This window comes from Panthera onca (genome assembly GCF_046562875.1).
Source record: "Panthera onca isolate mPanOnc1 chromosome E1 unlocalized genomic scaffold, mPanOnc1 haplotype 2 h2.Chr16_ul_2, whole genome shotgun sequence".
In the NCBI taxonomy this organism is placed as follows: Eukaryota; Metazoa; Chordata; class Mammalia; order Carnivora; family Felidae; genus Panthera; species Panthera onca.
The window spans coordinates 315,102-328,755 of NW_027675816.1; the positions used below are offsets into that span (position 1 = coordinate 315,102).

The following is a 13,654-nucleotide window of genomic DNA, read 5'->3' on the forward strand; positions in this document are numbered from 1 at the left end:
TTTTATTATCTATAAGAGTTGTGGCCCTGGCTAAGCAAGAATAACACTGAAAGAATCCTGTTCACTCAAATCAGACCATGGTCTGATGGTTAAAATGTTTACAGAAGAGTTAAAGTTGGTTATAAAGGATCAGATAGATGTATCTTCAGAACCAGACAAAAGATAACAGTACATTGTCTTAAGGCAGTGAAAGAAATGCAAATTAAAGCAAGCAGTAAAGGAAATCGTTATATCCTCACAAGGATGTAGCAATTTCAAGCCAGACAGAAGATTTAATTTACATGTAAGTTGAATGTAAGTGCCCAAGGCCTTGAGACCTGGCTTTTCATAAATGTGGGCGTTCCTATTCTAGCGACTGTAACTGGGGTTCAGGGCATCTCACAGATGTCATCTGTAAGAAGTAATTCCTGCATCCCAGCCCGGTCCTTCTGGTTGGTAAATAACCTCAATGCACCAAGATGGTAGCCACCCCTCCACCCATCTTGCTTGGGGTAGAATATTCCTTAGTGGTTATCTTTTAACCATAGATAACTAAGTATTAGGTACAGAAACAAAGTAAATCAAAGCCTTCCATATTAATATTTTTCATATCAAATTTGAAGACAACTTGTGTATACTTGGTCTCTAAAGTAACAGTTAAGAACATTTACCGTATGAAGATCAGATTAGCCTTGCTAGTTCCATTTAAAATACACAATTGGATAATTCATTTTTATAAACTTTTACATTGGAAGGTAAGAGATAACTTAAATAGCCTTTCATATAGTAAAGATAATCTAAGGCTCACCATACTTTTATTATTAGTTGTATTTTAACTTATCATTAAGTAAATATAATTACTTTGAAACTCAATGTTTTGTTAGACAAACAACTGAAGTACTTCAAAGAGAAAACAAAATACTTTAAATGGGTAAATATAATTTAAAATATTAAAAGAAATTTAGTTAAGTTGTAAAAGTCCCCTTTAAAGGAATTGCTAAATTTCACTAGACTTACAAATAGAATAAGAGATGTAACTGAACTTTTTTTAAAGTTTGTTTTCAGGAAGCCTTGGTGGCTCAGTCAGGTAAGCGTCTGACTTCAACTCAGGTCATGATCTCATGGTTCGTGGGCTCAAGCCCCATGTCGGACTCTGTACTGAAAGCTCGGAGCCTGGAACCTGCTTCAGATTCTGTGTCTCCCTCTCTCTCTCTGCCGCTCCCCTACTTGTGCTCTCTGTCTCTCAAAAATAAATAAACGTTAAAAAAAAGTTTGTTTTGTGTTGAAAAACTAGGTTTTAAATTACAAAATTTTAGTATGCTGACTTTTCTTTTTTTTAAAGTTAGCTTTGTTTGTTTAATAGAGAGTGTGAGCAGGAGAGGGTCAAAGAGAGAGAGAGAGAGAGAGAGAGAGAGAGAATATCCCAAGCAGGCTCTGTGCTGCCAGCGCAGAGCCCAATGCGGGGCTAGAACTCACAAACTGTGAGATCATGACCTGAGCCAAAATCAAGAGTTGGACGCTCAACCAGTCGACTAAGCCACCCAGGCACCCCGACTTTTCATTCTTTAAGCCTCAAATTAGCTCTACACGGTCATTTTTATGCTCAAAAGTCACCCTCAAAGATGTAAAACAAAAACCCTGGCAAAGTGGACAATCTAGATAGTAAGTTCCTCCCAGCATGCTATCTCTTCTTTAAGGTAGGAACTGTCTTCCTCAGTATTAGGTTTGCAATGTCTGACACGTCACTGGTGCTTAATAAAGGTTTCCTGCTTGTGTGTGTGAAGGAACACCTCTGTTGCTTGCTTTCCTTTGCACCGTCCCCTTTACCCCTTGCTCACTCTCCCACACTGTGTTAAATCCCATTTTAAAATCCCATTTACTCTTGCCTCCTCGGCTATGTACCTCCCCGCTGGATTGTGAGGTGGATAAAAACTTTATTCGTGTTGTCTTTAGGATCTGGCACAGAATAGTATTTATACTTGCCCAGTGGATTTGGTGGTTCAAACGACACAAGTTCTAATTCCATCTTGCCATAAATCACTTGTCTCTGTTCCGTTTTGGTACAGCATTTTGTATACTGTGCACATATTAAGGGTCCATTGTATTCTTCCTTGTATTATACTAGACTATAAGCCCTTTGAAGGCAAGTGGTGTCTTAATTATCTCTGTATCCTCACATTACTTAATATAATGCCTTACCAGAAAGTAATCAATAAATATTTTCTGTAAGAGTAAATCTGCATTTTAAATTCAAGCAGAAATATCAACGAGTAGTTGGAGATGTATGACTGAAGTCAGGGTATGGAGCTCACCTTCAGGGCAGTCAGTGATTGCTGAAACCACGAGAGAGGATGATATCTTCAAGGAGAAATGGTAGAGGTAAAAGAACAATGGGTCAAGGACCAGATCTTAGAGCGTTGGTCTATTCATTCATTCAACAAATAATTTTGAATTCCTATTATGTGTCAAGCATTAATGAAGGCAACGGAGAGAGTAGCGAAAAAGACGTATACGATCCCACCTCCGCAAAAACTGGAGCGGGGGAGCAGGTCCACGTAACCGTGATGAAGCATGACGCTACTATGCTGGAGGAAATACAAGATGAGATGGTGGTGTATAGCGAAAGAGCTGGGGTAGTCACTGGGGAGACCCACACACGAGCTGGCATGTGGTCGGACTGTAGTTCTCCACCCCCTCTCACGTCAGGGATGGCTACGGGGCTTGTGTCGGTTAATGAAATGTGACTGGAAATATAGATCACTTTCCGAAGGGAGCTTTAGGAGCTACTGCACGATTCACCACGTTCCCTTTATCTGGCCTCGGCTATCATGCCATCACATGTGAGATGGAGCCTCTGTTACATGTTAGTTTGAGTCTCTGAGAAACTTCAATGAGCAGAGCTCCCCCTCTGAGCCAGGATGGACATGCAGTGTGAATAAGAATTAAACTGTGTTATGTTAAGCCACTGAGATTTGAGGGTTGCTCAGTATTGCAGCATAACTTAGCCTATCCTAACTGACACCGAGGATTATGGAATCAACGATGGTGTCCTAAGTTTAGGAAGTGACATTTAAGCTGAGACCTGAAGGATACACAACCCGTGGAAAACGGAGAAGAAACTGTTCCGAGAGGAGCATACTGAATATTAGGAGGCTCAGAGTGAGAAAATTCAGAAGCACTGCAGGAACTGACATATAGTCAGTAAGAATTAAAATGAAGACATGTTGGTGTGGTATGTGTGGGAAATGGAGAGTTGAAGCAGAAGAGGTGACGAAAGAGCCTGGACGCGAAGTGTCTTACATCTCGTATGAGTTGAAGTTTTACTGTAAGGAAATGAAAAGCCACTAAAGGATTTTAAATAATGGACTAACATGTCAGGTTTATGATTAAGAAACATTTTTCTGCCTGATGTAGAGAAAGCATCAGAAGGGAGTAATCATTGTTTAATACTGTAGAATTCCAGGTGAAAGATAATGGTGGTCTGGAAGCGGGAGGTGGGGGCGTGTTCTAGAAGTGGATGGACTCTAGAGATGTTTAGGAGGCAGAACTGAAAAGACTTGGTGATGAACGGGTGTGGTAATGAGGAGGAAACTAGAGTCAAGGGTACTTTCTGGTTCGGCCACTAAAATAGAGAACAGAGGAGAAGCTCGTCTGGGGATGGATCATGATGAGTACATGTAAAGAGCAGGGAAAGAGAAGCCCCTCACCTCTCCTTGCACCGCCCCTCAAAGGGAAGGAAAATAGGACATTTATTTCAGCCTCCTGATACATAATGATGGACCCTTTTAGGTTTGAGTTGGTGAATTCAAGATAGTAGAAAAGTTTAGAAGCGGTTCCTTAGTGGCTCTTTGCTATTTTTTTGAAGACCGGACCCAATATAGCAGCCAGTGTGGTATCCTACAAACTTTAGTGATTTCAAGGAGTCCCTGAAAATAATGCTTGCTCTTCAAATCACTGTTCAGAATTCCACAAAGGCTCTGATGCCATCATGGAACTCTGTCTGTCAGGCTGCAATATTGTGGGTTAGAGCCACAGGGCCCGGGGACATGGTGGACTGGCTATTTGCAGTACTAGCTTTTTCCTGAATCAGTCCGTCTCCCTTCTCAAGAACAGTGGAGAGCTTACACTGCTACAGAAATCTTACTCGGGACATTGCTGGGGTCAAAACTGATGATAAATTGGTACGCTGTCTCACCAATTTACCTCAGATACTGTGTTCATGAAGCATTACAAATCCCTTCAGAGTTGACTGCATGATTTACCTGTAAGATTTTAGAAGAAAAGTACCTACGGCAGTCATTTAATGTAGTTGGTTTTTTTTGTTTTTTTTTACAGACAGCTCTTAATGTACTAATTACTATCATGAGGAGAGGAGCACTCACAGCGAACTCTCTTAACAACCTACTAACCATGACAAAGGCTGTGCGATTCCAGTTGTAACTTGACCAGTTTCAGTTGACAGGTCAACTGAAACTCCTTTGGGTAGCAACTCTGCTCTAACTTAAATACACACACCCCTTTCACTTCTTACACACGTAATTCTTTACTAGTGTGATGGAAGGTCACCACCCTTCCCCCAGATCCCTGTTTCTGGCCTAGTGTCCTCAGTCCCTTCCAGTCTAGGCTCCCTGGCCCAGGCCCCAGCACAATGTTCACGGTCAGATTTGACTGACAAGTACACGCAATTAGCTGCCAGATGAAAATCTAAGTGAGATATTTACACGGTGAGTTGGGAAGTTCTACCACACCTTTAGGTAGATAAACCCAAAAAGGAAGAGTGGTACCAGAAAGAAAGATGCAGGAAAAAAAAAGAAAAATGTACAAACCGCCCCAGCTGGAGCACTACAACTGACGTGCCAAACTTACCATTGCTAAGGGCACACGGCAGATAGATACACAGTGCCGCTGCACAACAAATGACGCCAAACAAAAGTCAGGCAGATGGGCTGAAGCTGGGCTAGTGGTCGTTCTCAAAGACTCCTTGTTTGCTTGTTTTCAAGATTTTTATTTTTAAGTAACCTCTACACCCAACGTGGGACTTGAACTTACAACCCTGAGATCAAGAGTCGCACGCATGCTCTACCAACCGAGCCGGCCAGGAGCCCCTCCCAAAGTGTCTTTAAAAATTAATTTAAATTCAGATCCTCTCACTTAGTACGACAAAAGTACGTACGATGCTCAAGTTTCATCTTAGTGGAGAGGTTCTCAGTTGGGGATCAGATAAGTAGTTATCATGCAAACCAGGACACCTGAAAGTAGGGAGCTGTTCATAATCATGCTGGAAGAACAGGTAAAAACCAGGATTGCTCAAAGCAAATTGGAATGTCTGGTCATCCTCGTTTTATCAGGAAGTTTCCTACAGGAAACTTCTCAGTATAAAATTATCAGCATATAATATCAGTAAATATCAGCAGGTAAAATTATCAGTGTATATAGCGTTAGAGTCTGATAAGAAGCCTGAAAGAGAAGGCTAAAGAAAAAGAATTGGAAGGACTGAAGAAAAAGTGCATAAAGAATAGCATTGGTCAACACAGACATAATGACAGGTCTGTTCTAGAAGATGGACAGTTTCTCTAGAAAACAGAGAATCCCACAGTCTATTTCTACTCTTGAGTACCACGTCTCTTGTATGCCAGGTAGGCAGCGGGTCATAAGAGACAAACTAAAGTACGAGGAGCCTGGGCTGAAGGCAAGAACATGCTGGAAGCACTACGCAAGCACGGAGGAAAAGAGGCGTGGGGCTCCTGCCACAAAGGGCTTGGGGCAGGTCTGATTATGGTCCTCAAGGACACTGCAAGTTCCCCAGGCACAGAGCCCACTCCTGGAATCTACAGACAAGCTGGGAGCCACCTGTGTGTAGGGGAGGGGCAGCAGCTGCAGCTTCTGGAGTCTACATGAATACACATGGGAACACGCCAGCATGAGCTCCACGTTAATCCCAGCCTTTCAGAATCACAAACCACAGCAAAGCATGTTCTAAGTGGATTCTATCCTCCATTTTCTATAACCTCATTAGTGCTCCGAGGCAAGTGAAGCCAAATTCTCTGGTTCTTCTGGGGCTGAAAGAGTTCATCTCAATTCTGAAGTGGTTGGCGTGAAGCACCTAGTTAGGAGGAATCTGATGACAGTAGGAATCTGATGACTTAGAAAATCCTTAATGTAGTAAATCTGTCAGCAATTAGTTGAAAGCATACCCTAATCATATTTGGTAGCATATAAAAACGTAAATGAGCAAATTCAAATCGGCGCTATCAGTAATAATCTCTAGTTTCTAAAAATAACCTGGGAGGAGACCAAGCAAACATTAGCTGTCTTCTAATGAAACTGCCTCGGGAAGTGGACCTAAACTTTTGGCAAAGCACTAAAGCTTCCTGGAATGACCTTAAAATCCCTCATTTGTTCTCCCTGCTTTTCAGGAAAAATTCTTACATTTTTCACATAACACAAACCACAGAGTGGGGTATTCTTAATAATATAAAAAGTCACAAGGTCTGAAAGTTCCACTAAAGATCTGCACTATTCTCCTTTGTGTGCCAAAGAGATACGAACGCCCAAAGACAGAGTGTATCAAACAAAACAACGACATGCGCCCGCCCCCCAGCCATGCAGGGACCAGCAGTCACTTCCGGAGTGTCCACTTCTCTCATTTAATACGTGCACAAACTTCGGCAAATCAGCTACCTGATATATTAGGATGTTAACCAAAAACATCCAAATTCTGTTGCTTAGTAACTGCTGTCAAAAGATCCAATTTCCAGCTCTGCTCTTTGTATGGACTAAACCATGAAAAGAGGAGGATTAGGCACCATGATTCTGTTCTGTACAGACTACAATTTGCAGTGGGATTTACAGGAGGATATTCAGAGAAGATTATTTCCTTCTTGCAAAGCTAGTGGAAAGGAAAATTTCTCCCATTAATTTTCAGTCCTTTAAAAACAAGACCATATTATGTTATTAGTGGGTATAGTTTTATAAATCACTGATATTCCTACTTAATTTTGTTCAAACAATTTAGTCACACTAGATTGTTCCATTTCATCTCTGTACTGATCGTGTACTCGGAAAGCATCAAGATTAGGTAATTAGTTAAAATCAAACTCTACTGTTTTGTTCTTTTGTTCATTTAATGGCACTAATAGAAATAGCGAAATAGATTTTTAAAAAAATATAGAAGCAAAATGGATAAAGGAACAGAAATTTAAAAACAGAATGGAGTTGGGACGCAAACATAAACTAGGGAGAAGAAGGTCTGTAAATCCTTCAAATATCTTAATGGAACACGTGGTATCCCCGCCCACCCCACCCCTGAATGTGGGGATAATGGCAGTGTTGAGAAAGGATTTCTCTCCACAGAGAAAGGATTTATTAAGCAAATTAAGAGAAGTACAAGGTAAATTTTTAATGAACTGAGAATAAACTATCATGTATTTTAGCACCCTCCATATGTGAACAAGAAGCAATAGCTTAATTACAATTAAATCTCTAAGATACTCATTAAAACAGGCCGAATGGCCTCCCTACTAACAAAAACTCTTACCTCTTGGTTTAAGCAATAAAATGGTACATAACGATATTCTATGAATTAGCTAGTCAGATCGTCTTTCTTTAGCAAAAATACGTTAAATTATATGAAATTATAGTTTTTAAATTCAACTATTACTGTTACAAAACATTTTAAAAAATCTTTCAACTTGAGTACTTACTCATTAAAATGTAGCTGAAGAAATTTTTTAAATGTTTGTTTTTGAGAGAAGGAGAGTGTGCGCATGCACGTGCACACACACATGTGCACGCATGGGTGGGGGAAGGGCTTAGAGACAGGGAGAGAAAGAATCCCAAGGAGGCTCCAGGTTGTCAGGGCAGAGCCTGATGTGGGGGCTCAAGTTCAGGAACTGAGACATTGACATGAGCTGAAATCAAGAACTGGATGCTTAACCGACTGAGCCACCCAAGTGCCCCTGAAGAAATAATTTTAAATACCAATCTTTTACCTCACAAATTGGCAAAAAAAAAAAAAGTTTTATTTTTTTTTAAAGATTTAATTTTTAAATAATCTCTACATCCAACATGGGGCTCGAACTCACAACTCCGAGATCCAGAGTTGCATGCTCCACCAACTGAGCTAGGCAGGCACCCCAGGAAAAATATTTTAATAATCTCAAGTGTAGGTGAGAGTCCGAGGAAACTGACATTCACATGATGGGGCTGCGAATGTAAACTGGTATAACTTTTTGAAGAAGTACACTTTATAAATCAGCAGTATTTTTACATAAGAGTTTTGATACCAATATTCATCAGAAATCTTCAGAATATCAATGTTTTTACCTCAGCATCCCAATTCGGAGAATTCAAGGAAGTAACCAGAAATGTATATACAGCAATAATGATAAGTAAAAATAACCACTACACTTTACTGAGCACATATTCTATCCCAAAGCACTGCACATACTTTACAAAGATTACCATCTCACTTAATTCTGAATATTATCTTCATCTCCTAGACGAGAAAACAGGTTTCAAACAGTACGTCCAGGGGCACCTGGTGGCTCAGTCAGTTGAGTGTCTGACTCTTGATTTCATCTCAGGTCATGACTTCAGGGTTCATGGGACTGAGCTCCACCCTGGGCTCCGTGCTATTGGCGTGGAGCCTGCTTGAGATTCTCTCTCTGCCCCTCCCCTGCTTGTGCTCTCTTTCTCTCAAATAATAAAATAAACTTAAAAAAAAACCCCAAAACCCAGTACGTCCAATGTGATCCCCCATACACAATGCATGTGTATGTGTGTCGAAGCATACAAGAAAGTTGAAAGATAAACATGGATTCTTTTTCTTTTCTTCTGTGTTCTTTTCTGTATTTTTAAAATTATTTTTGTGATCAGGAAAAGCTACATCTTTGGGGAGGGGGGTAGAACTCAAAAAGAAAGAAATGTCCTCTCCACAATCAATAAAAAATTATAGATTATTTGTGCTCTGGGGAAAAAAAGAAACAAAGAAAGAAAACATCTTCTTCCCATCCTTACACTAAAAATGGAGGAAAGATTACAGCAGTGGGAGGTAGACCAGAAGCACTAAGGAATGGCATTTATATTTCATTTTCAAAAGCAGCCTGGAAGACTTAGCACCTTTAGACTGGTTTGAGCCCTCAGGCATTTGTCAACCTATCATTAGGCAACAATGTGAAAACTATTTGCAGGGTAGGATTTTGCAATATTTCTGATATATTTCTAAGACTCCTAGGCTTCATTCTTTGTTCTGTACTTTAGTTACAGGGAATGACTTTTTTTCTTTTCCTTTTTTTTTTTTTGTCAAGAAAAACCGAAAAGTCTAATAGGAATTTCTAATACTGATGACATGGAAATAATTTTTGTAACTTTAAGGGTGCATGGATGATCCAGACAGTGAATCATGAATCGAAACAATTTTGAATAAGCTTGTATAGACACTTATTTTTATATTCCTTAGCCTTCTGCTCATCTAAAACTCTACCTTGAAAGGCTTTAACAATTTAAAGATTAAATCATAAGTTATTAAGTCATTAATTTAACCATTTAAGCCTCTAAGCCCAGCATCTATTACCTTCCCCCCTCAAGTCAATTTGCAAGAGATTAAAATAATAAAAATGATAATATCTCACACTTACAAAGCAGCTTTGATCTGTAGGAGCCTAAAGTGCTTTTTTAAAACTTTATAGAAAAACTAGGACCATCCACCCACATCTCAGAGTACATCTGAGGTAGAAGCTGGCAGCTGGTGAAAAGCAATGGAGTCATTTACCATCTGTACAGAAGACTACTATTTTTGAACAAGTATAAGGAATTAGAGGACTTAGGCAAATACAAACAGAATTAGCCGCTCAATTAAGTGGTACGTTCAATGGTCACAGGGTCCAAGGGCTATTATTTAAAGTTTCACCAGAGGAAGTTGTTTAAGGGTTCCCCTGAGAAGGAAAAAACTAAAAAAGAAAAGCAACCCCTACCTACATTAGGGAAGTTACTGGTTCTAGTGATTCCGTCTAGATTTTCCCCAGAAGGACAGGTACTACCGGTGTCACCTCAGACACAGAAAAAACTATGACATTTAGGTTCTTTTTGTGTCTTTTTGGGTTCTCTTTCACACCCAATTTCAAAGACCTTTATAAAGAATGTTGATCTGGGGTGGATTAAATGGGTGACGGGCATTAAGGAGGGCACTTTTCAGGATGAGCACTAGGTGTTCTATGTAAGAGATGAATCACCGGGTTCTACTCCTGAAGCCAAGACTACTCTGTATGAACTAACTTGAAAATAAATTCATTAAAAAAAATAAATTAAAAAAAAACAACCTAGAATATTTATCTTGATGTTACAGTGTGTAGGAGAAGAATCCTGGTTCAAGCTCTGCCCCCTCCACCCATTTCAAGCACCTTATACCAACAATCTTCTGCCACCTGCACAAACGAGAAGCTGACTTCTCAATTTATATGTATTTTAAAATATATTTTCCTCTTCTGTCTCTTCCATTAAGAAACCCCTAAAGTCATATCCTATATCTTTATAAAGTGGGAGCCTAGGAACAAGGTAAAAGAACTCCTGAGCTATCTTTACCAGGCTGCACTCCAATTCTCAAGGCTCTTTTCTCGGATTCTGATTTTCCCACATTTCATTAACTTAGAGTCAGTTCATATCTATAAAAGTTCAAGCATGAAAAATAGGATTTAAGTAGGAGAAATACTTCGACTAGATATAAAAAATAACTTCTTCACTGTCGGGGAGTACACCAAATCAGAATATCGACGGGAACACTGGCTCCCAAGTAACAGCCATTAAGTCTTATCAGTGATTTTTGTGTTTTTAAAGAGCAGCCACTTGCTATCCCAGAGGCCTTACACGGCACTTGCTCAAATGTAAGAGATGGTCTTAGAGTCCTTTCAGCTCTGGGACTCTGTTCTATGTTGCTCTTCCTTTCACTGACGGTTCAAAGTAGTCATATTAAGAAGGCGACAAATGGCACTTGGAAAGAAAAAGAAAGATGAGGACTGCATCGAGTCGCCAAGCAGATTGTGATCATTACCTACTATATCACCATCCTTTTGTAGGGGACTTGAGAATAGCTTTCCAATGATCTACCTCTGTTCTTTCCCAAACCACACAACCTAACTGATCTCCAAAAGTTTGATTTTGTACATTGATTAAAAAAAAAAAAATCCTAAATGAATTTGCTCCACTCTACTCAAATACTTTTAACCTGATCTTTCTTTCAATCAAGTCGATACAAACTTAAGAGATGAAAATTAATAGTAATACGTATTAAACAAAACATAACTTAGAAGATAAAGGAATGCTAATAAAAATGCATTACAAAGTTAAATCTATCTAAACAGTCCCGTTTCCCCCCAAATTCTGCTGATAATTTAGTTCCACTTGAGAAGAACATAGCTGCTATGGCTTTTACATATATACAGGTACAAAGATAGACAGATATGTACATGTGTACACACATGTATCTAAGAGATAGGAGATTCAAATGAAAGCAAAAATCTTGATACCTTCTTCATGGCCTGACACTTGGCTGTCTCAGAAAAGCCAATCATCTTATCAGGAGAGCAGATCTTGATGAAGGGGAAGTTGGATTCCTCTGCAATCTTTGCAGCTAAAGCAGTCTTCCCACTATGAGGAGGGCCTGCATAAAGATATGAGCAAGTCAGGGGAAAAAAGCCAAACCAAGCAAAGGGGAATAAAACAAGTTTAAACTTTTATCCACAATGTACTGAGGTCTCAACTAGTTGCTCATTAACATTTCCTGACACAATTTCACAGCAGACATGTTTTCTCTTATTTATTAGCAACTAAACTTAATGAAATGATTAGCATTTCTCAAAGGTATGATGAAATACATTCCTTCTTTCTTTCTCATAGTCTTAATCTTTCAAACTTCTGGCTAAATATATAATATGCAAGGGTTTTGTTTCTTAAAAAAAAAAAAGAAGAAGAAGAAGAATACCTTCAAACACATTATCTGTCCTATGTTATTAGTTCTACCAAATCACTTGTCTAATAAACAAATACGACCTTCTTAGGAGATAATATTGTGGGCAGGGGAAAACTGCCTTATTAGAAGCAAATACGACTTTAAAAGCTAAAATTTTAAAGATTTAGGCCTTCTCATAAAGGCAGCCAAATCTATAAGCTTAACTGTATTCAGACATCTTCTCCTCCTTCCCTTCTGTGAAATGGAAGATGTGTCCCTTTTCCACCCATCTTCTCAAGAACCTGACATTACTGACTGTATCCTCTTCCCCATATGTTCCATCTCTTTGTCTTCCCTGGTCTTTCCAATAGCATTTAAGCACATTTTAGCATAAAGCAAAAAAACTTTCTGGACTTCACACCCCTCAACATTAGTCTTGCTTCTCCCTTCAAAATGAAACTTCTCTAAACAATTACCTACACTGGCTGCCACTTTTCATTTTCCCTCCATTCTCAAACAAATGCTATGGTTTCCATTCCCATTACATGGAACAGGCTCCTATCTGGGTCATCAATGACCTCTATGTCACCAAATCCAACAGACACTTTATCTGTTGGCCTCTTAGGAATATTTGATACAATGGGAGAACTCTTCTCTTTTTAAAAATACTTTTCTTGGCTTCTGTAACAGCACCTTCTCTTCCCCCCCTCTTACCTCCCTGGTTACTCTTGCTCAGTCTTTGTCAACTCTTCCTGCTTTACTTGCTTCTTAAATGTTGACAAACCTCAGAGATCAGTTCCAAGACCCCTTTTCTTCTCAACCTACTCCCTTTCTGTAAGTAACCTCACCCAACCACCATGGATTCAACAACAGTCTATACACAGACAACTCATAAATGTTATTGTCAGCCAGACCTCTCTTCTGAGCCCACATATCCAATGGGCTGCTCAACATTTCCAATTCAATTATTCTATAGGAACCTCAATCTCAACATGTCCAAAACTGAACTCAAAACCTTTCTTCTTAAAATCTGCTTCTCCACTAGTGTTCCCAATCTTAGTACACAGCACCATTTACCAGGTTGTGTATACTAGAAACCTGGTGATCATGTTTGATACCTCTCCCCATATTCAATCTAGTTATTTAATATTTCTAAGCTTCAGCTTCCCCATCTACAAGATAGGGATAACAGAAGCATCTGCCTTCATAGGATTGAAGTGGGGTTTAAATAAGATAGTGTATGCCAAGTGTTAGTAGAGTGACTAACCAATAATAACAATTCAAAGAATGTTAGCTTAATTATGAGTAATAACAATGATTATTATAAATCCTCTTTCCTTCTACCTCCTAAATGTTTCTCAAAATGGTCTGCTTATCTCCATCTCCACTACCAGGATGTTACTTCAAACCACAATCAACTTTCATCAAGGTGCATTAATGCGACTGCTTCTAACCATTGGTTTCCCCTGTATCTTTTTTGACTCTCCAATCCATTCTCTGTCACAAAGCGGTCATGACATTTTGAATATACTAACCTTATCATGTCACTTTACTGCTGAAAACCCTATAAACTGCCCCTCAGAAAGAGACTAAATCTTTAATATGGCCCACAAGGCTGTGCATGAACTGGCTCCTGTCTACTTCTTTGGTTTCATGCCTAGCCACTCTCCTTTTCTCTCTCTTTCTTTCTTTTTTTCTCTTTCTTCCTTCCTTCCTTTTTTTTTTTTTTAT

At 39.3% G+C, this 13,654-nt stretch overlaps 1 protein-coding gene across 2 annotated transcripts in view; it reads right to left on the bottom strand.

The window, feature by feature from the left end:
- The window catches only part of NSF (N-ethylmaleimide sensitive factor, vesicle fusing ATPase), a 143,546-nt gene that overhangs the window by 31,189 nt on the left and 98,703 nt on the right, over window positions 1-13,654 (bottom strand). For both annotated transcript variants that reach the window (XM_060645794.2, XM_060645793.2), the window contains exon 15: window positions 11,502-11,635. In XM_060645794.2, the coding sequence (XP_060501777.2) occupies window positions 11,502-11,635 (134 nt within the window). The remainder of the gene's footprint in view (window positions 1-11,501; window positions 11,636-13,654) is intronic.